Source organism: Emydura macquarii, unplaced genomic scaffold, assembly GCF_026122565.2.
Source record: "Emydura macquarii macquarii isolate MOO-44397 ecotype Brisbane River unplaced genomic scaffold, CSIRO-AGI_Emac_v2 contig_1390, whole genome shotgun sequence".
Taxonomy (NCBI): domain Eukaryota; kingdom Metazoa; phylum Chordata; order Testudines; family Chelidae; genus Emydura; species Emydura macquarii.
The window spans coordinates 2,905,210-2,930,592 of record NW_027131527.1 but is presented as its reverse complement, the minus strand read 5'-3'; the positions used below and the strand labels follow the sequence as shown (position 1 = coordinate 2,930,592).

Sequence of the window (25,383 nt, the reverse complement as noted above, 5' to 3'; positions counted from 1 at the left end):
TAAATAACTAACCATAGCTAGGTTGAAGGACTGTTGGAGATGACCTGTATATTACAAACCAAATAGAATTAAAAAGAACTAGTGAAAGATAGGCCCTTTATCACATTGACCACTTTGTATTTTGTATGTCTTTCCCTCATCTGCCTTTTGTCCTTTTAGGACCCAATCCTGCAAACAAACGTAACTTTTCTCACCTGAAATGTCATGTTGAAATCTATGGCGGTTACTTCTGTGAGAAAAATTAAACTGGTGTTTCCAGGATCAGTCCCTTACACTGTAAACTGTTTGGGATAGGGACTGTGTCTTCCTGTATGTCTTTGCAGCTCCTGGTATATTTTGAGTGCTATTGCAATATAAATAATAATGTAGTGGAGGATAATTAGGGGAAAACAGGAAAATGTTTAAGTTTTTAAACAGATTTCTCTGAACTTCTAGTTTTAAGGGCACCTATTTATAAGGAAAATGATAACATATCAAAAGTTTTAGTGTCTTGGAGAATTGAAGATTATATGGGGATCTGAAGTTTTAGTTGTGTACCATTATCTCATTAAGGCATTTTCCCCTTTAAAATATGGATGGGAGTATTCCTGCATTTAATTAATCAACCAAAATAATTTGGTTTTTTTGAGTCACTTAGTACTAGTGGGATTAAATTAACTCCTATCTGGAGAGCCAGTGCAAGGCTATCTGCATCATTTAAACTCTCATAGAGGTTCCACATGGCTGTCCACTTGCTGAGCAGCTTTGCAGGTATGCGTCATGCCCCAAAGTGCTGCTGAAAAAGTCTTGGCACTCGACCTGCATAGACCAGAACGTAAATGCACACTGAGGTCAGGCCAGGGGTGGGCTGTATATCTACATTTATGCAACCCACTGGACCACACCCCATACAAATGGTGTGGAAGGGCTGTGGTTTCCAGCCTACAGATTGGAATAGGGGCTCTGGAGGGCTTTTTGCAGCCTTAGAACCTGACACTTGGTTGCTAGGTGGATTTTTTTTCCTTCTCAGTCTCTCTACTTCATCTGCTTAAAGCTAAAGTATTTGGGCTTTATGCAGGTGAAGTGGATTTCAACTAGTGTGTAAGTACTACTAATTGACAAAGAAGGAAAATTATGTAACTAGCCTCTGATTTACAACTCTCTTTGAATAGAGAAATCACATTTGTTTTCTATGTTCTTTTTCAATTTAAATAAGTTTGACGCTTTTATCTTAAGAGAAGTCTCTTGAAGTTTATCCTAATTATACTTTCATAATCCAATCAGATCACTTATTAAACAGTTTAATTATTTCTCTGTGTGCCATTGAAACTAATTCAGTCGCTTTTATATCTTTCTTTTTATTCAGATTGTTTGAAGGACGGTCACCAAGGAAGCCTGAGAAGCTTAAAACCCTTTTCTGCTACTTTAGAAGAGTCACAGAAAAAAGTATATCCTTTTATTAATTCATTAGTTCATTTCTTTTAAATGCTGTGAAAAATGTCACTTAGTCTGAGTTGCAAAGCAAACACATGAAGAATGTATAATAAATGGAAAAATCTATGGCAATGCAATATTGTGGCGGAGGTTTTGAGCAAAAGTCAGGAAACTGAAAATAAAATAAAGATTCCCAAGGGAACTGTAGCTTTGCACACAAAATATATAAAATGTTGAATTATTATGTACGGTGCTAACTGCCATGCACATGCACACATTCTATCTGTGTCTCACACACACATACAGACACATTTTAACACTTCATGTGTGTATATATGTGTATGCAGTGTAGTTGTAGCCATGTCAGTCCCAGGATATTAGAGAGACAAGGTGGGTGAGGTAATAACTTTTGTTGGACCAACTTTTGTTGGTGAGAGAAACTTTGAGCCACATGAGCTTTTCTTCAGCTGGGCGTACCTTTCCCAGACCTGAAGATGAGCTCTGTGTGGCTCAAAAGCTTGTCTTTCTCACCAGCAGAAGTCTAATAAAAGATGTTATGTCACCCACTTTGCCATACTCTTGCATATTAGAGAAATAGCAGAATATTCTGTCATTAAAATATATATATTATCTTAATTTTCCATTTGATGCTCGCTGCCATTCTCTCTTTCTTGCCCATAAAGAGAGAAAGAGAGAGAGCACTCACACACGTGGCAGCAATTATCAGCATATAAATACACTCAATGTCAAAATCATGGTTTCCAGGGAGCTGTAACTTTGAAATTTACTGGCTTACATGTATCCAAAATCTCAGCTCTAATATTGCAATAATGCAGCTTTTTTTCATTTTTCCCCCAACCCCTTCTATCTCCTTTCCCCCAAAAAGCTCATGAGAGTACTTGACCTGCATTTAAAATAAATGCACCAAATGAGTAACCGAGCAAGATGTTGGGCACCCTCAACTCCCATGGAACATAACTGGATATTAGGGCAGTCAGCCCACCGTCTGGGTGGTGCTCAGAATGCATATGTGTAACTGGACATTCCAATAAACTTTTATATATGCTATCTGAGATTTAAGTTAATGTACCAAGTGTGCTTAATTAAAGCTTCTCACGTTGTCATGGGATTGCACATTCCCATAACCTTGTAAAAATACATGTATGGGGTTGAGTACTCATCGCAATAAACGTATACCTGTGATGCTCTAATTATATGCATAATCATTCATATATATATATCTGACGTATCATATCTCGGTGTGGTGGTAAAATTTTTTTGATAGCATACTCCATGTGTACATCATGATGTTTTCTACTCTTAAAACTTTATTTTAGAAAATCATTTTTTCTAACCTGTAAAAATTGCTAATTTTCCCTCATTACTGACTCCATACAAAGTCAGTTTTTGTTTTTTAAAAGACATTTTTGAGGTATTCAGGTGCAAAATGGCATTTTAAAAAATACTCCAATGGTTGGGACAAAAAAAGGATTCTCATCTTATCTGACTTAGCCTTTTTTTTTGACTTGAGAACTTATACTTCCACCGTATAAACTAGTAAAACCACATTCTATCCAAGGTCTCATTGATTTCAAATAGATGTTATTCAAAAAGGTCAAGAGTAGAATGTGACTTGTGCATGTGACTTCATATATAGCATCTTGCATTTTAACATGTGAGTGAAAAGATGTTTACATGCAAACTGAATTACAGGAACCTCCTACTTCTAAGTTATACAGCCCCCTCCCTCCCCCCCCCCCCACCTCTCTATGTACTTGGAATCAGTTGGCATTTATGCTCTATGTAATTTGTGAATTGGAATTCTTTACACTATAATTCCAAATAATATTTAATGAGATTCTCAAATACTCTTCCTTGAATAAGTAACTTGTGGTGCACTGTCAAACAGACCCTGTCCCTTGTTTTGTATTCTTTATAATGAATTAAGACTGAAATAATTTACCCCTGGAAATGAGTGGAAATTAAATGTTTAATTCCCCATCCCTTTTATTACAAATAGTAATTGAGTTCCTTGTAACAGAATATATTGGAGCATGTGTAAACCAAAGCTTGGTACTCAAAACATCACCTCCATAATACCACATCCCCTTGTGAGGAAACACTTGATTAATACAAAACCTTCCTTTAAAAAAGTAAGCTAACCTTTTTTCTAAACTCCTTAATAGCCACATAAAATTTCTAAGAGTGTTACAGGAATATTTAACACTTTCTGAAGAATATGTTTGTGTTTTGCAACAATATTTTGCATAATATGTTTTGCAACAAGGAGAGATTTCCTAAAGAATATAAGTCTTTAAAATATGTTTTTATTGTGATGACACCACTGTTTTCTCTAATGTCTCTCACTCCTAAGGGCAGATCTACACTGCTGGCAAAATTCAGCGGCAGTTGACAGGAGTTACACAAGCTTCACAGAGTAGCTTGTGTAACTCCCATCGACTTCGTAACTTCCCTTTAGTGTGCCATCTTCATTGTGCTGCACCGACAGGAAATGTGTTCCCCTCAACGCAGCGATGTGCTTTTTGGGGAGGTGGTTTTATTAGATTGACTTCTGAATCGACTGAGTGTGTCTTTACTGCCACTCAATTGAACCAGAAAAATTGATCTGACGGTGGCGAATTTGCCTCCATCAGTGTGTACATAGCCTAAGAAAGCTTTCCCACAGAAGAAAGGGAATTGCTTTCTGGACAAAGAACAGACTGAATAAAAAAATGTTCCTTTGGAATATTCAAAAACTGATTTTTATTGCTGCAACTAAAACTTATTTTAAGTGAAATAAAAGGAAGTCACATAAATAAGAGGTCATCTCTTATAATATGCGCCTATTAGTGAAGCATCTTTTTTTCTGTTTGGGGGGTTGGAGTCCTCCAGGAATCTTCCCATTTCCTCTCTCAAATGTTACAAGAGATAATGAATTTCCTTCTTATGGAATCCATCAGTCCTTCATCTTAATCTGCCATGGTCCTTGGTTGAAAACATAAGATGCTGCCTTACCACTGGCATGTATTACTTCATGACATACTTACTGGATCACGCTCAGGATCTGAAATCTGATTTTTGCATATGGCAACATATTCTGCTCTCAACTAAGCAACCAAGCCAGTCTGATGATGTTTAAAGCTTAAGTGAAATATTTGAGAAACAACATGCTTTCTTTTCTTGGTCTGATATTGAAAAGAAATACTATCAACTGCTCAAATTGGGAAGGGACATAAATCATACTCCCTACTTATGGTATATGTCATACCCCCACTTCACTTTTGCTGGCTGAAAAAAAGAAAAATAGATGTAAAAGGAAGTGGGGGCAGGGTGGTGAAAGTTTGATCATCACATATTTTTCCTTCAATTTGAATCCTGGAAGCATCAGTGAGTGAATCAAACCTCAGTTTTTCTTTGAGGAGAAACAAACATTTATTTTAACTAGCATTTTTATTTCACATTGTTTACATTATTTTTTTAATATTTCTGAGAAGAATCACATTATAGCCATAGTCTCTGAATGATTTTAAGTTGTAAGCTTGTAAAACTTGAAACATACAGATGATGGTTTTTTTGTTTTTGTTTTTTTTAAATAGAACCCACTGGATTGGTGACATTTACAAGACAAAGTCTTCAAGAACTACCAGACTGGGAAAGGTGAGTTTAAACACATCTCTGTGTGAGAAATTGTTTTACTTGGTTGTGATGACTTAGGGCCTTGTGCTATTCCCATTAGTCATAGACTCCCAATGACTTCATTGGGAGCTGGGTCAGGCTCTTAATTGTTACAAGGGACAATATTTTATATGGATCTTTATTTGTTATTTTTATTAATCAAGTTTGAGGGGGTGGGGGGAATCAGTTGAACTGATGCAAAGGCAATTTGGGGGGTTGTTTCTCTTTGGTTGGGGGGGTGTTTCAGTCTTCTGTAAAAAATTATAATTTTGTTAAGTGCTAAAATTTTGTAAAATAAATGTCTAACTTGAGCTAATTTATGTGCTTCAGTTACATCACTTCATTTTGTTTGTTCATGGTTTAAATTAATATTGAAACAGTGACGTTTCCAGGAAAATTTGCAGGGGTGTATGTGGGGATGAGAGAGGCCTGGGTGTGAGGTTCATCTCAAGCAGCAGTGACAGGAACTCTAATGTAATATGGCCAACAGCATAGGCAGCACGTGAGTCTTCCATTTTGGGAGGCTTAAATGTGAGCATCGAAAGCTCCCTAGAAGTGGGGGGCTACTGGCGCCTGGACTGTGACCCTGCCCTCCCTCTGCCCCCAAGGCCCTGTTGTCACTCCACCTTTTCCCGCCCCTTCTCTGCCCCCTCTTTTGATTTCTCCCACCTCACTCCTCTCTCCCCCAAGGCCCACACCTTCCCGCTGCTTGCTTCTCTCCGCCTCTTCCCCCGAGGCCCACCTGCTTGCTCCTCTCCATGGCAGAGAGGGATGGGGGGAGCCAAGGGGGAAGAGTCCGAGCAGGGGCGGGGTCTCAGGGCGAAGTGCAGGCGGGGCCAAAGTCCAGGTGCCGGTGGCCCTCCATTTCTAGGAAACTTCGCTTCCGGCACGCCAAAGGTGATGGGCTAGTGCTTCTCCAAAGGGAGGTTATCCATGCCGCATTTGCAACATTTGCTCTCCAGCAGGGCCAGCCTTTTTTGGGGTGGCTTAGCCTCCCCCAGCCTCTTATGTGCGCTGCCCACGGCTGACAGCCAGTATGAAAAATTTGATTTGTCACCTTTTTCATTGGCTAGTGTCATGTCATTAGCAAACAGTCCAAGTAAGATGGTGGCTGCTTATGTGGAAATGTGGAGTTTTTAGGTTTAAGCCAAGTTTTCAGATGTTGGAGTTTTGGGGCAGAAGGGAGGGAAGAAATTGGATATGTAACCCTAAAATCAGAATCTGTAGTTTTAATATCATAGATACAAATACTAGTTAAGATTTAATATTATGGGTTAAATTTGTATCCAAAACTCTAAATAACACAGTGTAAGTTTACTGGCTATTCCATGCTTTCTTTTTTAAAAAACTTATTTTAATACTTGGTGTTTATTAAAAAAGAAAATCTTATAACTGCAGTAGTTATAATAGTTACTACCCTTAAAATGTGCTAAAATAACTCCAATGTGTACATTCCCTTTTGATTTACTTGCTATCCAATGCATAGTAACAAATCTAAAAAACTTGTTAGACACATTGTAGAAAAAAAAGTCTGATAACTGTATCCCACAGTCAAAGATTTTTTTAAATGGTAGCTTAATTCTCCTCTGCCATACCTCAAAGTCTCTCTCTGTAATCATTGTATATTTATCCTGAAACTGCACTAAGCTGAGTGCTTTTTTCCTTACAATTCACTATGCCACCATCACCTCCAGGAATCAATCTCTTTGCAAGGGGCAGTACAAAATTACTCAAGCAGGAGTGTCAAGGGAATGCAATGTCAGCTCCCACCTGCATAAATACTTTCAATAGGATTACCTTCTAAAATAACTTTTGTTGCATGCACTTTAAAGCCTGGGTATCCATTTATTATGTACTAACTAGAGCATATTTGAAAACTAGTAAAACAAAAAGAAATCCAAGATGCTATATTTGTAGGATACAGTATCAGACCTTTCTTTCTACAATGTGTCTATCAACCCTTGAATATGCAGAAGTAAATAGAGGTATATATGTGCTGATCAGAAAAGATGCTATCATTTTGGGTCCAAAACATATTTTTTTTAAAAATCTATTACCGTAAGTCACATAGTACATAAATTCATGAATGTATAGTAATAGAGTACACATGCTTCTCCTTGTCCTCCAGTAAGCTGCACACCCTTACAATTGTATATGTTGAGGGCCGATCTTCAGCTGCTGTAAATCAGCTTACCTCCATTGACTTCCATGATGCTTTGCCAGTATACTCACTGAGGATCTGACACCAAATTACTTTTCAAAATCTGACCAAATGTTCTGTGAGATGATTTGTCATATAAACATAGTGCTTTTTTTCCCTACCTCCGTAGTATGTTCAACTACTATTTAGTGATATGAAATACATAATTGTATGCTATAAACGGTTTTAAAGTTGGTGATAGAGGATATATAAATGTTTCCTATTAACCTCAATGGGAGGTGAGTGGCTAATTTTTTTAAAAACTGAAAGGTAAAACAACATTTTCTTGTTTACTGAAGTGAAGAATGTAAATAATCGCTAATATGAATGTACTTGAGTCTATGTATTGGCTTTTCATAGAGAATATTCAGTTTCCCTATTTCTTAATATCGTGCTCAAGTAGAGGGCATCAGTATAGATTTATAGGAGACATAAATCAATGGATGATGTAACTAATGCAGCTTAATTTAAACCTCTCCCCCCCTTTTTTTTAATTCTACTGTGTTATGATTAAGTATATCAATGACTTTGTTCTTTACAAAGTGTGGAAGTAACTGTTCTTTCTCGATGAAATATAGGCAATAAGTCAGGCAAAAGATTTAACACCATTATTAACAAAAGTATATGGTAGATGAGAATATTCTGTCTTGCAACACTGATGATGAACCCATAAAATTAAGTGATTATTTTAATTTTACAATTCTGTATGGAAATTAATGATAAAATACAATCATTTTAATCAAAATAAGGCCTATTTTGTGAAGACGCAAAGAGGAGGGCAAAGTAGCTGGGGGCTGGAGGGTTTGGTTCAGCAGAAATAAAATGGCACTGAGCAACAGGATATTTCAGCAGCAGCAAATATTTATCAGCATAGATCAGAATAAGTTATCATAAACAAAAATAACAACATAAAGATACCCCAAGGTGGGGTTCACTTAGGCTATGGCTACACTACAGCTTGAGTCAACATAAATTATGTCACTTAGGGGTATGAATTAGCCTCTTCTTTGGGCAACATAATTTATGCCGATTTAAGTGCCGGTGTGGACAGCGCTGTTGGTGGGAGAACTGCTGTCACTGCTCATGGGGGCTGGAGTAATGAAGTTGTTGGGAGAGCTCTCTCATTTGGCTTAGAGTGGCTACACAGAGAGCTAACAGCAGCCTCTGTAAACTCTGTGGGTGGTCATAGCCTCAGTACCTGGGTGTGGAATCCTGCCTTTTGACAGGCATTCCTCTCATGTCTTTCTAGCATACCTGATTATAGCTCTGCACCCAGCTACATCCAGGAATATCAGAATTCTAGGCCCAGTTCTGCTGTTCACTTGTTCTGTGGCCTTGGCTTCCACCATCTAAAAAAATGGGAATAATAAAACCTAATTCACCAGTTAATAGTGAGGATTGACTAATGTGTTCATAGGGAGTGGAGATCATCGGATGGAAAGTAGTATGTAAATGCAAAGTATTCGTTTTCTTCACCTCCCACTTCCCTAACTCATATCTGACTTTTGTCGCATTGTGTCAAATCCTGCTCTAAGTTTTTCTGGTCTTAGCTGTATATCTATATATCTCCCTTTGGAAGGTAAACAAAGATTTCATGAAAGTCAATGGAGTTACTTTGGATTTACACTCATGTATCAGAGAACAGAATTTTGTTCATTTCTTTTTTTTTTTTTTTTTTTTGCAGATTTTTATAATGGAAACTTTTACATTTAGTTATAGAGTTAATTGTCTCTCTTTAAAGTAACACTGTATCTATATATGTTTTTAAAATTATAGATCTCATAAAAAACTGACCAGGTTGTATGTCACATATGAGGGCACTATAGAAAGCAATGGACGTGGTATGCTACAGGTAAGTATATAACAACAAAAGTATTGGGGTTATGCTGTGCTTTTGGCACACTTTTGATGACTGGGCAGCAAAGTTATTCATGTACCTCGTTTTTTGTTTTGTTTTTGTTTTTGTTTTTTGAAATAGTGAGACATTATACAGTATAAAAGAAACAACAAAACTGATCATTTTGACAGCTGCAGTAGTGTCAATATTCCCCAGCTCACCTTGTTTTTCACATATGTGCCTATTTCCAAAACCATTTGACAGAAAATCACAAGACCTGGGCAGCTTCAGGTCCTTCAGTTCAGACATGGATTGAAGATTGACAGGAGAAGAGTTTCCAGGGTATGATCTTGACAGGTTGTCACAGTTTTTGGTTTATTTTTTTAAAAGCAGTGCCCCATCTGGTGACCAGTTCAATAGTTCAAGAGGTTCTTTCTGCTGCCAACACAGTTGTTTTGGTCTGAAAGCCAGTCAGCTAAAACAGATTGATAAAGAGAACGTCTCCTCCATATCCATAAAGGAACACTTTTATTTTGTTTGAAGGAGTGACAAGTTTAGCTTTTAGAGTTCAGTATAAATCTTCGGGGTCCGTACCTTTTATCAACTTCCGTTAACCTGTCATTTGAAGTTGCTTATAGTTTTTGCAGTCCCACTTGAAAGAGTCCTTGCCTGTGGGAGAAGTCTGTAGCTGGAACTACAAGGGTGCTGGATAATATCTAGGAATACATATGTAAAGGGGGGAGATCCATGTGGTTTGGAGTCCTCCGCAGAACTTTCCATGGGGAGTGACCTTTTATAAAGGCCCCAGAATCTCCTGCTTACCTGTACTAGTGGCCAGACAGAGTTTGGAAAGTCTGTCCTGCTCCTGTGGAGTAATACTAGGGAGGTGGTGCCTTTATCTCATCAGAGGCTCCAGGGATGTCAACTGTTCTATTCTGACTCACATCTGCAGTGATCCATTCCCACAGAGTGTAAGGAACCTGCAGGACCCCAGTGGCCTCCCGGGAGGAAGGGGACTTACATCTATAGTGTGAGGGCATTATGAAAACTGTATGTGTGTGTGTGTGTATACGCTGTTTAATATACAAAAAACTTGTGCGTACATATATACATATAATAATAATATAGAATAATATTAAACAGGAACCAATAATGCAGAGTAAAGGGGGGAAGATGAAACACACAAATATAAAAAGGAATGTGCCCAGGGTTACTCCTTCAGTGGGACAGCAAATGTTAAGAGCCCTCAGAAGATATGATTTGATAGGTTAACATATGCACAATATGATGGTTCCCAAACATGTATTCTCCTACAAATTCCATGTGTTGTAGTCTTATGAACTTATTAGTGTTGCCCCATATCCCTCCCCACCTCTCTCCTTTATGTTGTGTCTTGTCTTGAATTTAAACTGCTAGGCCCTTCAGAGTAGGGAGGGACCATTTTCTACCATTTTGCTTGTACAGCAGCTAGGACAGTGGGTCTCTGATCCTGTCTTTGGGTGCTGCCACAGTATTTCCATGCGGCTCTAAAATATTGCCCGGTAGGCATTAGTGCTGCTTAAAGATTAGCCACAAGCAGACACAAGATTCTGCACTTGAAGGACCCAATGATGTGACCCAGCATGGAATATCCTATGTCCTGGTCTACACTTACCTGGAAATTCAGCGGCAGTCAATGGGAGTTACGCAAGCTACACAGAGTAGTTTGCGTAATTCCCGTTGACTGCTGTGCTTCCCTTCTGCGTGCCGTCTTCACTGCACTGCACCGATGGGAACTGTGTTCCTGTAGATGCCACACTATGCCACTTGAGAGGGTGGATTTACTGCATCGACTTCCTGATAGATTGAGCGGGTCTACACTGACCGCTCAATCGATCCAGAAAGATCGATCTGAAGCAGCGACTTTGCCGCTGTCAATATAGACATACCGTTAGTCTCAAGTGAGAGCATCAGCACAAGTAGATTGCTGATATTTTAACAAGAGGAACATTTTTCTCCTTGAAGCACTTTGTAGCCTTACTAAATACGAGCAGTCAGAATCTGCATGGAAATGATAAACTTAAAAACTACACAGAAATATTATTTTTTCTTCCTTCTCCTTAGCCACCCATCCTGTAACCCCAAGAGGGAAGAGGAAATTATGCTGATATTTTTATAATGCTTTTTATGTATTGTATAAATTTACATTAAACTCAGCCAAAAACAAATACACCCTGAGGGGTGGTGATATTCCCTTTTTCTAGCTACTTAGCTTTTTAAGTCTGAATAAACAGAACAAATCTCCCATGAATCCTTCTGCTTGGATTAAGAACTCTGACAAAACATTTTGGAGAATTTTCATCTTAGTTTTATGTACCCCAGTCGCTTTTAGCAACACTTCCACTGCTAAGTGTTTGTCAACCTTTCCATCATAAGTTTCATTGGAAATTTGTTTCAGAGCCATGTCACTAAGAGGTTAAAAATCATTTTAGACTTTGACCTTGACACTTTATACCAGTTAGTGGTCCAAGAGGGTTTAGTTCCCCCGTGTTTTGGTTGAACTCTCTTTATTATGAATTCAGTTATTTTAGGAGAGATGTGGAAAAATATAATAGCATTTGAAAGCTTAGGATGAAATAGCTTCCTTTTTAAAAAAATGTATGTTGGTCACTAATTTATAATGTAGACTCATAGACTATAAGTCCCAGAGGGACCATCATGATCATCCAGTCTGATCTCCTGTACACTGCAGGCCAGAGAACCTCATCCACCCAAATCTGTAATAGACCCATTACCTCAGGCTGAGTTACTGAAGTCCTCAAATCATGATTTAAAGACTTCAAGTTACAGAGAATCCACCATGTACTCTAGTTTAAACATGCAAGTGAACTGGGCCCCATGCTGCAGAGGAAGGTAAAAAACTCCAGGTTCTCTGCCAATCTGACCTGGGGGGAAAATTCCTTTCTGACTCCAAGTATGGCAGTCAGTTGGACCCTAAACATGTTGGCAAACGCATCAGCCAGACACCTGGGAAAGAATTCTTTGTAGTAACTAAGAGCCCTCCCCATTTAATGTCCCATCTCTGGCCTTTGGGGATATTTTGCTATTATCAGTTGCAGATGGGCCACATGCCATTGTAAGCAGCCTCATCATACCATCCCCATCATAAACTTATCAAGGTCAGTCTTGAAGCCAGTTTGGATTTTTTCCCCCACTGTTCCCCTTGGAAGGCTGTTCCAGAACTTCACTCCTCTGATGATTAGAAACCTCGTCTAATTTCAAGCCTAAACTTCTCGATGACCAGTTTATATCTATTTGTTCTTGTGCCAGCATTGGCTCTTAAATAACTCCTTTCCTTCCCTGGTGTATTTATAGAGAGACATCATATCTCCCTTCAGCCTTCGTTTGGTTAAGCCAACCAAGCCAAACTCCCTGAGTCTCATCTTGTATTGGCAATACCTCCCAAATTTGTGCCATCTGCAGATTTTATTATCACTCTCCCACTTTTTGTGCCAAGGTCTTTAATGAAAATATTAAATAAAATTGATCCCAAGACTGATCTCTGAGAAACTCAACTAGAAACCTCCCTCAAGCCTTTCAGTATGACCCCTTGTAGTCTTTCTCCCCTTTAACCAGTTCCTTATCTATCTTTCAGTTCTCATATTAATCCCCATTTTATCCAATTTCACTAATTTCCCCTATGGAACTGTATCAAATGCCTTACTGAAATCAAAGTAGATTAGATATATTGAATTTCCTTTTTCTAAAAAATCAGTTATCTTCTCAAAGAAAGAGATCAGGTTGATCTACCATTTGTAAGCCATGTTGTATTTTATCCCAGTTATTGTTCACCTCTGTGTCCTTAACTATTTTCTCTTCCAAATTTTGTTTCAAGACCTTGCATACAACTGAGGACAACTAACAGGCCTGTAGTTTCCCAGATCATCCTTTTGCCATTTCTTAAAAATAGGTACTATATTACCAATTTTCCAGTCATAGGGCATGACCCCCAAGTTCACGGATTCATCAAAAATCCCTGCAAGTGGACTTGCAGTTTGTGCCAGTTCCTTTAATATTCTTGGATGGAGATTATATGGGCCCCCTGATTTGGTCCCATTATGTTGTCTAAATTTGACTTCCACTTTGGATGTGGTAAATTCTACTTCCAAATCCACATTTCTATTACCCATCCTGCCAATACCCCTAAACTCCTCATTACCCTTATTAAAAACTGAGGTAAAGTGTTCGGTTAGGTGTTGGACCATGCCTAGATTATCTTTAGTCTTCACCATATCCTCAGTGCTTTGCAGTCCCACTTCTTTCCTTGTTTTCTTTTTATTTATATGGCTATAGAACCTTTTACTATTGGTTTTAATTTCCTTTGAGAGGTCCAACTCTGCTCGTCTCACTTTCCCCCCTACATTTTCTGACCTCCATCTTCCATTCCTTGTCGGCTTTCTGCTTTATCTTAATAACCTGTTGAGATGCTTGCTCATCCAGTTTGATCTGCCACCCTTTCCTATGAATTTTTTCCCTTGCTTGGGATGCAGACTTCAGATAGATTCTGAAACCTTGACTTAAAGTAATTCCGAGCCTCCTCCACATTCACATCCTTGAGTTCTTCATTCCAGTCCACTTCCCTAATTAATTCCCTTAATTTTTTTAAGTTTGCTCTTTTGAAATCAAGGATCCTAGTTGTATATCTATTTTTGTTTATCCTTCCATTTAGTTTAAACTGAATTAGCTCATGATCACTTGCCCCAAGGTTGTCCCCTACAACCAGTTCTTTTATGAGCTCCTGTCTATTCACCAATACTAAATCTAAAGTGGCATTGCCTGTTGTTTGTTTGGTGACTGTTTGGTGGAGAAACCGGTCAGCTATCACATCCAGGAAAATCTGAGCCCAATCATTATTAGTAGCCCTAGTCCAATCTATATCTCGGAAATTAAAGTATCCCATAATCTCACAATTCCCAGTAGTATTTATTTAATTAAAAATAATAAAGAGGTCTCTATCCATATCCAGATCAGAACCTGGGGGTCTGTAGCATACCCCGAGCTCTGTTCCAGAGGAACCTCTAATAACTTTTTCCCCAAAGTGATTTTGACCCAAACAGACTGTTTTATCCATTCCATCACTTCTAATTTCCTTACTGTCTACCTCATCATTAATATACAATGCTTCTGTGCCAGTTTTACCTTTATTTCTGTAGACAGAGGCTTTTTTAAAGTGAAATACATGCTGCTCTTGCAAAAAAACAAGAAAGAGCTTAAAGCTTGTCTACTCAAACAATGTGTCTGTCTATTTTGAACAAAAAGTCTCATCCCAGGCAGGTGTCCTCAGCCACAGTTCACAGTGAATCTTACTAGGTAGAGATCTGCTGGTACAATTGCATTACCAAGCTAAAAATGGTTTAGGGCATGCATCTGATGGCCAAGTATTTAGTAAAGTGTAATTTTTCAAATTCCTATAAAATATGGAATGGGGAAATTGTAAAGGGAGGTAAAAATGTAACCAACAACTATATTTTACTCAAATGTTTGTAAATAGTGTTACTTCTAAGGATCTTGGGTTGAGAGCATTTTGTGAAGTAATGAAACATATGTTGCTTTAAGATAAATTTCAGTCTTTAACTTCTCAAGTTTACACTCCTCAAAATATGTAGCCAGGTTAACTCAGCTCAGAACTACAGAGGAAAAAATAAGGAAGTTTGATTTATCGCAGTGGAGGTGTTTCCTGGCTGTGCTAGAAGAAGGACAGGAGACACTGGATGTTTTAATTAGGCCGCAACTTCATTCTTAAATATCTGGGAATACCAAGCAAATAAAATTGTACAGTGCAGATAATTCTTTAATTCTTTCCATATACTTGCCCAGTCCAGGTAATAGAGAATTTCCTGACCCAGCCTTGGGAATAAATACCTGCCTCTTCCCTCCTCCTCCCCTCCACATGGTCCACCAACTGCTTCCTGCTTCTTAGATAGAGAAGATAAGGGGGTGAAGGGGTCTTGAAGTGGGCAACAACTCCTTTCCTATCAGCCTGCTGGACACACCACCCTTACAATTAAACGGGAGCAACTCACCTTCTTTGACAAACCAGACAAAGGGCCCCACCACTTAATATGCAGTGAGGGCAAGGTGACTCAGTCCTGCTAGTTGCATTTCTAAATGCATGTGGGTAAACAAACACTGAACGGAAAGATGAAAGATGAATCTCACATAGCACTTATTTACCTCATTAAAGAAAGGATGTAAAGATGTTTGCCTATTCTGTAATCATCTAGGACATTTTTTCTACTAGGTTGATTTTGCAAATCGTTTTATTGGAGGTGGTGTCACTGGTGCAGGATTGGTACAAGAAGAAATTCGTTTTTTAATCAATCCAGAACTGATAGTATCTCGGCTCATCACTGAAGTCCTGGACCACAATGAATGTCTTATAATCACAGGTTAGTCTGTGTTAACTTTTTGTGTAGAGTATTTCAAATACTTATCTTCCTACTATATGTGGAATCACTGTGATGCCAAGAGATTTCAATTGACATCTCTGTCACAGGGGCTCAAGCCACTGTCAGTAGTCATGTACATACATGGATTTATTCATGCCGTTTTTCGTTTAGATCCCAAAGCTAAGATGAAAAATATTGCAAATGTCTCTTAGCTCATTACTTGCAGAATCTGTTTTGCTAAACAAATTTTAAGTGTCCTGTGTACCTGTCTCCTAGTGTTCACACTCACTGCAGTATTGTTTGTTGCTATTTCTCTTCCTATGCAGTTCTCAAATAAGTGAATATTGTGATAAGAGTTTAATGATCTAATTTTGGTCCACTGTGAGTTGATGCTAAAAATCCCACTGACTTCAAATTGCTCAGGAACAGGCTTTAGACTCAAGAGGTTTTCTTTTACTATAATGGTATGATTGTGAATTCTACTTAGGGTCTGTTGTAACTTGGCTGCAATACCTACATTAATACACTCAGTCTACATAATGTCTCGGTTTACTGTGGGTTTCTTGAACTAAAAGACTAACATTTTATATTGAAGTTAGTAGTTTTGAAGTTTATCGAAGATGTATATTCTGCACAGTTACATACAGAATATTCACTATGCTCAAAAAGTTCCATTTTACTAGTCGTGAGCCCAGTTTAAAACCTGGAATGGCTTCTTTTGGAGGTACTCTTTTTTTGATTATGTTAGTGTTGTGGTCAAAAGTAAAGAGTGGCTCTTATCAGGATGGTTCCATTATTAGCATGGCTAGGAGATGCATAGATTTAACTGATATGCAGATCATTAAAAACCTGTGTGTTTTGCAAATTAAGTCTTTATATTTATAGTAAAATTGTGATGTTCATCCTGAAGGAGTCCAAAGCACTTCACTTTCTTTAAAAGCACTCCATTCTCTTTGAAGTGAGTTTGAAGCATTTCTTCGAAGTGCTGCCACATCTGGATGGAAAATGACAGCTGTTATAATGTTTGCAGTGATGTTTTACTAGCACATAACAATGTATGCAATAATTTAGGAAAAGACTTCAAGAGTTAAATGTTTTTCTGGATTAAATATACCTGTGAAGTACTCAATATGAATACATAAATAGAAACTACACAGAAATATAGTTTCCCAAATTTATATTTGTCAAAACATCAGGGATAAAAGCAGAATATTTATACTTAAGTTTATTAATTTAGGGTCTCGGCTCTCACTGAAGTCTGTGGACATGAACCAGGCCTTTAGACATGGAATAAATACAATGGATCTTCATAATTATTGGTAGGAAAGACCAAGCTATTGACAACCTGGAATATTTTTCCCTACTACTATTTCTTTGTCTGTGGCCTAATCTCAGATTCCTTCATCTCTCACCATGAGACAAAGAGCAGTGGAAACAAAATGAGCTAATAGTTTTCAATGTTTTTAATTTTTTTTAAGTTTGAATGTGGATTTGAAAATATTTCACTTAGGCTTATATTTCAAGTTGAAATTTAAAAATGGTACCATAGTGAATGTGTGTTTAAAAAAAAACAAAAACAAAAAAAAACCCAAATTGTCCATTTAACTATGAATCTAGATTTCTAAAGAAAAAGGCCAGTATATATCATAGTATATTTTTGTGAATGAGCTACTGAAAAAGTGGCTAACAGCAGCAGAAAAGATTAATAGAGCTCATTTGTTACACACAGGTCTCTGGAGACTCCTAAACAGTCTCCACTGCTATTTTTAATATTAAACTAAAGAGTGCGTCAAAGAAGTCAGTTAGTAAAAGCCACAATCAGTCACATTAGCAGATACTTCTATTTTGACAAAAAATGGTCTTTGAATTACTTCCTGGAATCATCTACATTTAACCTGATTGAAGTGGGAGATTGAAAACTCAGTCTGGATAAAGAAACTGGTTGAGGCCTTGACTACACTGGAAAGTTTTGTCAACGCACGTTACAGCGCTGATCCAAAAGCGCTATAATTACAGTGCTTGTGCCTGTCCACACAGCACTCATCGTGTCGCCGAAGCACGTCCACAGTTGGAGCTCTAGCATCGACAGTGAGAGCAGTGCACTGTGGGCAGCTATCCCACTGTGCAACTCCCACCTTGTGCTGCTAGGAGTTATGGGAAGGTGGAGTGGATCACAGTGCATCATGGGTGTGGGCTCAATGTTCCATGATGCAGTGATTTCAGTCCTGTCATTCCATGGGTTTCCTGCTGCATTTCACAGCATTTTTCAATGGCCTCAGTTTCCTGCACACTGTCCATCTCTATATGAAAGGATGGATCCTGCACTGCTGTCCACTGTTGTTGTCAGTGTTCTGAACACATCACAGCTAGTCATGCACCATATCATGAGCTCCCAGTTGGAACAGGAATCCAAGGCAACTGACGTGCTGTGTGCCATTCAAATAAACAACGCGAGATTATTGTTTGCATTCACAAAGCATCTGCACATGGTGCACAGCCACTTTTGGGCACATGGAACAAGCGTTGAGTGGTAGGATTGCATTTTTATGCAAGTTTGGGCTGACGAGCAATGGCTGGAGAACTTGCAAATATGCAAAGCCACCTTCATGGATTTCTGTGCGGAGCTCGCCCCTTCACTGCTACGCAAGGTCACCCAAATGAGAGCTGCCCTCTTGGTGGAGAAAGGCACGGCAATTGCCACGTGGAAGCTGGCAATTTCAGACTGCTACCAGTCGGTTGCTAATCAGTTTGGAGTTGGGAAATCCGCCATTGGAGCTGTTATCGCAAATCTTCAGGGTCATTAATTGCATTCTGCTATGAAGGACTGTGAGTTTTGGAAATGTGCGTGAAATAGTGGAAGACTTTGCAGTAATAGGATTCTCTGACTGTGGGAGGGTGATAGATGGCACGCATATCCCAATTTTGGCCCCAGACCATCTTGTGACAGAGTACATCAATAGAAAAAGGGTACTTCTCTATGGTACTGCAGGCGCCTGTGGATCACCACGGGCATTTCACTGACATCAACGCTGGTTGGTTGGGGAAGGTGCATGATATATCAGCCACAGGTGCTTGGCTGGTGTGGAGGGGTTTCCCCTCAAGGCCACGTCTGTAGAAGCACAATAAACAATGAACAGAAGCATGATTTTTAGTGCAATAACAGCACTGATGCATTACTGTGAAGTACACCTCTTTCTCAGTGCCCCCTGGCAAGCACACAGCTCGACAATCAACCAGGGCATGGTGAGTTGTTCCCGGGAGGGAGAGGACACTCAAGCTGGGGAAAAGGTTCTGGGTGGTCGTTTGGGTTTTTGATGCAGGTAGATAGGAACAAAATTTCAAATTGTACAGCCATTTTCCACAGGCAGGAGTAATAGAAGGTGATATCTCACTCCTAAGAGTAAGCAGGGATGCTAGGGTGCATCTCCTCCATGCGAGCAGCTTCAAAACGGGTCCCTATGCTGCTCACCTGTGTGCCGCTTTGGTCCCTGCACAAATGATTGCTGATTGGCATGAAAAAGTTTCCTATAACGGAAAGAAACAAAGCAGCTCTGCCTAGGTATCTCCAGCAGAGGATTGGCGAGTACCTCCGGGAAAGTTTCCTAGAGATCTCTCTGGAGGATTCCTGTGAAATCTCGTTGTGCATTAACACACTTTTCCACCACACTACCTAGCTGAATAAGGGAATGGGAAGCACATGCAAACATAGCTGTTCTTATGCGTTTCTATCCCTTCAACCAACTGTATAATGCAATGAAGCAAATGATAGCTATACCTCATGAAACTGAGCAGCATCAGTTAAAAAAAATCACTTACCTGAGCTCCCCTCTCCTGTATGCCAGAGCTCAAACCCTTCTGAGTAGAGAAGAGGTCCTGACTCCCCATGTCAACAAATGACCTGGTCCCCTGCTCTGTATTGTCCTCTAACTCAGCCTCCTCATCCATGACTTCTTCGGTGGGGTTGACTCCGGTTTCCGCTGCCTCTGAGCCCGAGGAAGTATCGATGAGTCTGTTGGCTGTGGAGGTGGGGGTGCCTCAGGGGATGGCTTCCAGCTCCTTTATAGAAGCAGCAGGTCTTTGCCTTTGCACCAGAGCGACAGTTTGACTCCCTAGCCTTTTGGTATCCCTGCTGCAGCTCCTTGATTTTTGCATGGCACTGCAGCATGTCCCATTCAGAGCCCTTCTCCGCAATGAAATGACAAATATGACCGTATGTATCCAAGTTCCTTTGGTTGGAGCGGAGCTGGGACTACATAGCCTCCTCTCTCCAAATGCTGAATAGATCCAGAAACTCTGGTGTGCTCCAAGCAGCAGAGCCTTTGGTGTGTGGAGCTGCCATAGTCAGCTGGAAAGATGAGATGTGAGCTCTCCACGCCAACCAAGCAGGAAGTGGAATTAAAAAAATTCCTGGGACTTTAAGGAGGGTGAGGCGGATGGCTTCAGGGCAGTGCAGTTCAAACTGATAACCAGAGCTGTCAGGATGGGCATTGTGGGACATTTCCTGGAGGCCATTTACCGCGACATAACCAAGCACAGTGTCTACACTGATGCTTTGTCGCTAAAAGTTTGGCGCAAAAAAATCTATGCCTCTCATCAAGGTGGTTTAATTTTGTTGCAAAATCAGGGGAGCTGGGGGGGGGGGAGGGGAGCAATGTGCTGATTGCAGTGTGTACATCACCACTGTTTTGGTGCAAAAAGCTGACTTCAGTTGACAAAATCTCTAGTGTAGACCAGGCCTTACAGTCGTCCGTCCTGTCCCGTCCGTTCCTCCCCCGCCCCCCCCAAATCAATCAACAGAAAAACAAGGCACAGCAATCCAACAAGTTCCTCTCAAGACTGTTGATTTTGCAAGTTATTTAGACAATATGATCAGAAACGTGCAATCTGCTCAGTGCTTCACAGAAAGTTTTTCTTTTTTCTTTATCTTACAATTTAGAATTTCCTGTTAACCATGTTAATACATTGTCGAGCACCAGGATGGATTAAATCAGGTTTCTGAGCCCCACACAGTTGAAGGGAGGCCAAGCTGCGGCTTTGGGCTAAGTAGGGTTACCCACTGTAATGGTGTGCTCAGCTGACTGCTTGGGTGAACTGCATCACTGGAAAGGTGTAGACTGAGAGTTCAGGAGAAGATGATGATTCTGTCAGGGATCTGGGGATGGGGAAGGAAGGAAGAATCTCTTTTAGGCAGAGAAGAAATTAAAGTGGGTGTGATAGGACCCAGCTTCCCTTTAATTTTAATTCAGACCAGAGGGTAAATGGTGATACAAAATTGTTTTATCTGTTTATGAATACATCTAAACACATATTTGATTAAACCCTCTAAATGAATACTTAATTAAAGAATGTACTTGTACAAAAGATACAGTTTAGTACAATATCAATTTTTCAGGTTCTGTTGTACTCTGCAGCTTTGTTTTGTTACTCATTTTCTATTTGATTATATTGTTTATAGAGTTTTGTCAATAGGTAAATATCTTCAGCAGTATCGTTCATGTGCCATTACATGTTTGCTGTAAGGTGAGATGAGTTTGAGATTCTCAGTCAAATGCCTTGTGTAAGGCACTAATAAGATTAAAGAACTGAATTACTCTGCCACTGGAAAGGATTAGTTCTTCCAGGTTATGATTACTAAAAGGGCTTGTAAAGAAAGAGTCCTGCAATAGAAGTCTGCATCTGTGGATAGAGTAAACAAAGTTTTCAGAGCTGCTAACTATACACCTTCAAAAATGCAAGCATTTGTTGCCAGGGTCAAACAAACGTGACTTTTTCACTCAGCCAGTATTCTCCCAGTTTTTTTTCAATCCACTTTACTTTATTATAGTGCCTTCTAATTAATATCTGTGATGTGATGTTCTGTTCCCTTAATGGAAATGACCATTTCATCATCCTCATTTGATCCCTGGCTTTCTTCCATCTTGGTTCTTAGGCAAGTCTCCACTATATGCCACTATCTTCCTGATAAATTACATTCTTTCTATGATGCATCTTGACACAGTGGCCTAATGGATGTAACTGTGCTACTCAAATTTGCAGAAGAGTCTGAGAAATTGGAAAGAAATTAAATTTGTTCTGATTGTGCAACATCTGGTTGAGATCATCACTGTAATGAATATGAAACTGGTCATGCAAACAGACTACAGCATTGTCTGCCTACAGAAATGTTAGAGAATGCTTAAAGATTCCAGTGATGCGCTCCTACTATATTTTCTTGTTTAGATTCGGTACCATGATTGCTGCTGATAAACTGGTTTCTACTGGCATTGTGAACAAGTCTTGATACTCTGAATTCAGCCTTTTTATCATTTGGGACCATGTATGTTCAATCAACGTAAAAGTAGGCTGCTTATTCTACTGCTTCACTGGGTGCCAGTGGTACTAACTTTCCTCCCTTAGAGGGTCTGATCTATCCTCTTCCTCATTTGATCCCTGGCTTTCTTCCATCTTGGTTCTTAGGCAAGTCTCCACTATATGCCACTATCTTCCTGATAAATTACATTCTTTCTATGATGCATCTTGACACAGTGGCCTAATGGATGTAACTGTGCTATTCAAATTTGCAGAAGAGTCTGAGAAATGGTTTTTATTAATGGTGGATTTCTGGGACACGAGTTTAGACTTTATATGATTTCTGTGAGCCTCTTAATGATTAATTCACCTCTTCATGCTCTAGTCAACAGAAGTTGCATTCTTAAAGGCAAATGAAAACGACCCTTTACAAAAAATAAAAACTAATACTTCTACATTCATTAAACTATCCTAATATGGTACAGTCTCTTATTCCTGATAACCCATGCTTTCCTCCTAACTGCTATACTTGAAGGAAATATTTTCTTCTCAAAGTTGAAGTTTCCTAGGCTGTCCTAAGAGAGAGTTGTCAGCTCTCATTTGCTTTTCTCATTGTTTGTGCAGACATATCAATAAATATACATTTTAAGCAAGTCAAGAACAGCATATATTGAAAAGCTGTATGTTTCAAAATAAGGTTTGTCTTTTATATTTAATATTTTAAAAGCCATACACAACTATATCTTTTCTGTGTGCATTTGTGTATTTTTGAATGGCTGAATGCTCTCTCTGTGCCAATCCCCTTTCATTTGTGACTCTTGGTATTTATAATGGAAAGTGTACTCTTAGGATATGTCTACATGGTAATGGAAGCCTAGGGTTAGTGGGAGAACTCCACTGACCCACACGAGAAAACCTGGGGCCTGAGTGTCTACACTGATTCTTAACCCTGAGTGTTAAGCCTTTCTAAGCTGCATTTGAACCTGGGGATCTGGCATCTATACTGCAGCATATATCCCAATAATATCCCAGAGTGCCCCTCTTGAAATGTGGCCACTCTAGCCTTTTGACCATGATGTGCTATGGGAAAACTTTACAGCTAACCCTGCACATTACGTTTGAACTTCCTGTCAGCACAACCTGCTAAGGAGTCATTTTGGTCTGTGTGCCTCCAGATAAGAGACAGCAACATGGAGGAGGTGCCTTTTGAAGAACTTCTCTCGCTTGCGCTTTCAGTCATGTATAAGGAAATGGGCAAAGCTTCCGTAAGGTGCTTGTGGACATTTCAATGGCATTTTCTGATCCACTAAAGGCACCTGACAGATTTCATGATGGAGCAGGAGGAGGTGGAGTACCCTGGCATGGCAGATTCGCACTGGCTGATGCAGCTTGAATACACTTCGCATAGCCGCTGATTCCCCCTATGTAGACTGATGCTTCTGGCGCAGGGCCATAAGCACAGACTGTAGGGATCAGATTATCATGCAGACCTGGGATGAACAGCAGTGGCTCCAGAATTTTCACATGAAGAAAGCAATATTTCTGGAGCTTTGTGAGCAGCTTACCCTGACTCTCCAGCATAAAGACACACGTGAGGTCACCCTGACCAGTTCAGCAGCATGTCACTATAACTGTCTGGAAGCTGGCTACCCCAGACTGCTATAGATCTGTTGCCAATCAGTTTGGTGTTGGAAAATTGACTGTGGATACAGTGGTGGCAGAGGTTTCTGAGGCAATTAGATGTGTGGCTTACCCCAAGGAGGCAGGCATTAAAGATACTTCTGTGGCAATTGCTAGCTTTGAAAGAAGGAGGTTTCCTGAATGTGCTGGGGCTGTTGATGGGACTCAATGCCCATAGTTTGTGCTCATCAAGGAGCAGCACATGAATACATAAACCACAGAGGGGACTACTCCATTGTTAGGCAGACACTAGTAGACCACAAAGGCTGATTTATGAGTGTCAACATGGGTGTACTGGAAATGGTCATGATGCCAAAGTTTTTCGCCAATTGGAAGCCTACATCGATGGACAGTTTGGGACACCATTTCCACCAAATGACATTGTCATAAATGGGGTTAATGTCCCCCTGTTATTCTGGGGGACCTCATGTATCCTCTTTTGCCTTGGCTTATGAAAGGGTATCCTAATTTCAGAGGCCCTGACAAAAGGCAGTTTAATTACACTCTCAGCAGGTGTAGAATGGTGTTGAATGTGTATTTGGCAGATTAAAATCCCATTGGAGATGTCTACAGATTGTTTTGGATGCCAGTGTCATCAGTGCTGTCCTCATTACTGTGGCTTGCTGTGCTCCTCACAATCTTTGTGAAGCCAGAGATGAGCCATTTCCCCATGAATGGAGCTATGACAGCGAGGAGCTGCTGAATCAGGACATTCATCGAGAAAGGGCACCTACCACAGCTGCAGGAGTTGGGGTGGCAGGAGGATTGGGACAGGAAGTGGGAAGGAGGAAATAGCTGGGAGTCGTGAGGAGAGATTGGGACTTGGAAAGGAGCTTAGAGGGGAAGACTAGTAGTAGCTGTGCAAGGAGACTGCGACGGTCATGAGAAGCCTGAAGAATGGGAATTGGGATGGGTAGAATAGGATAGTGGGACTGGGACAAGGATCCAGGGATGGGAAAGAGGCAGGACTAGGATTGCGCAGAAGGGATCAAATTTGGGGAAATCCAGTGCACAGGTTGAACTTGCTTTGGGGATGAATAAAGGTTGTGTCGTGAAGGAGGCTGTTGTCTGCAGCATGCCTGCCTCATTTGTTGCAAAGTTGGAAGGTGTATAGTAAAGAGGCAGAGGGAGGGAGAAAAAAAGAGGGTCTTGTGGTTAAGATACTTGAAAGCTACCCTGGAAAACTGGATTCTATCCCTATCTCTGCCATAGGGCTGGTTACACTTGAAACGTTACAGCAGAGAAGCTGCAGTTATGCTGCTCTAGTGCTTCTAGTGCTCGCTACAGTGATGGGAGGGATTCTCCCGTCAGCCTAGGTAATCCATCTCCCCGGGAGTCTGTAGCTAGGTCAATGGAAGAATTCTTCTGTCAACCTAGCACTGTCTACATCAGCGATTACTTTACTTTAACTAAGTTGCTCCAGGGGCGTGGATTTTTCACACCCCTGAATGACCTAGCTGGCTTGACTTAACTTTTGAGTGTAGACCTGGCCTTATTGTTTTTCTGTGATGCCAAGTTAATCACTTAAATCAGACTTTTCAGAGGTGGTCACTAATTGTGTGTTCCTCATGTTCTGGGTGCCCATTTTGAGACCCTGGACCTGATTTCCAGAATTGCTGAGCATTCACAGCTGCAGCTTTGGTCAATGGGAGATGTGGTTTGAACATATAAAGTACTGTGTAATACCAATACTCTGAAAAAGCAACTTGTAAGCATATCAAATCAGGCATCCGACAATAGATGCTTTTAATCTTAATATCGCTGTGCCTCACCTCCTCATCTGTAAAATGGGGATAGTGTCACCCCCTCACTTCTCAGGCATGTTGTGAAAATAAAGTAGGTTTCTAAAACACTCGGATACT

At 40.0% G+C, this 25,383-nt stretch overlaps 1 protein-coding gene across 1 annotated transcript in view; it reads left to right on the top strand.

The window, feature by feature from the left end:
• The window catches only part of PARG (poly(ADP-ribose) glycohydrolase), a 126,728-nt gene that overhangs the window by 83,544 nt on the left and 17,801 nt on the right, over positions 1 to 25,383 (top strand). The window contains exons 10-13 of the mRNA XM_067552474.1: positions 1,346 to 1,425; positions 5,010 to 5,070; positions 9,065 to 9,140; positions 15,406 to 15,553. Coding sequence (XP_067408575.1) covers positions 1,346 to 1,425; positions 5,010 to 5,070; positions 9,065 to 9,140; positions 15,406 to 15,553 — 365 coding nt within the window. The remainder of the gene's footprint in view (positions 1 to 1,345; positions 1,426 to 5,009; positions 5,071 to 9,064; positions 9,141 to 15,405; positions 15,554 to 25,383) is intronic.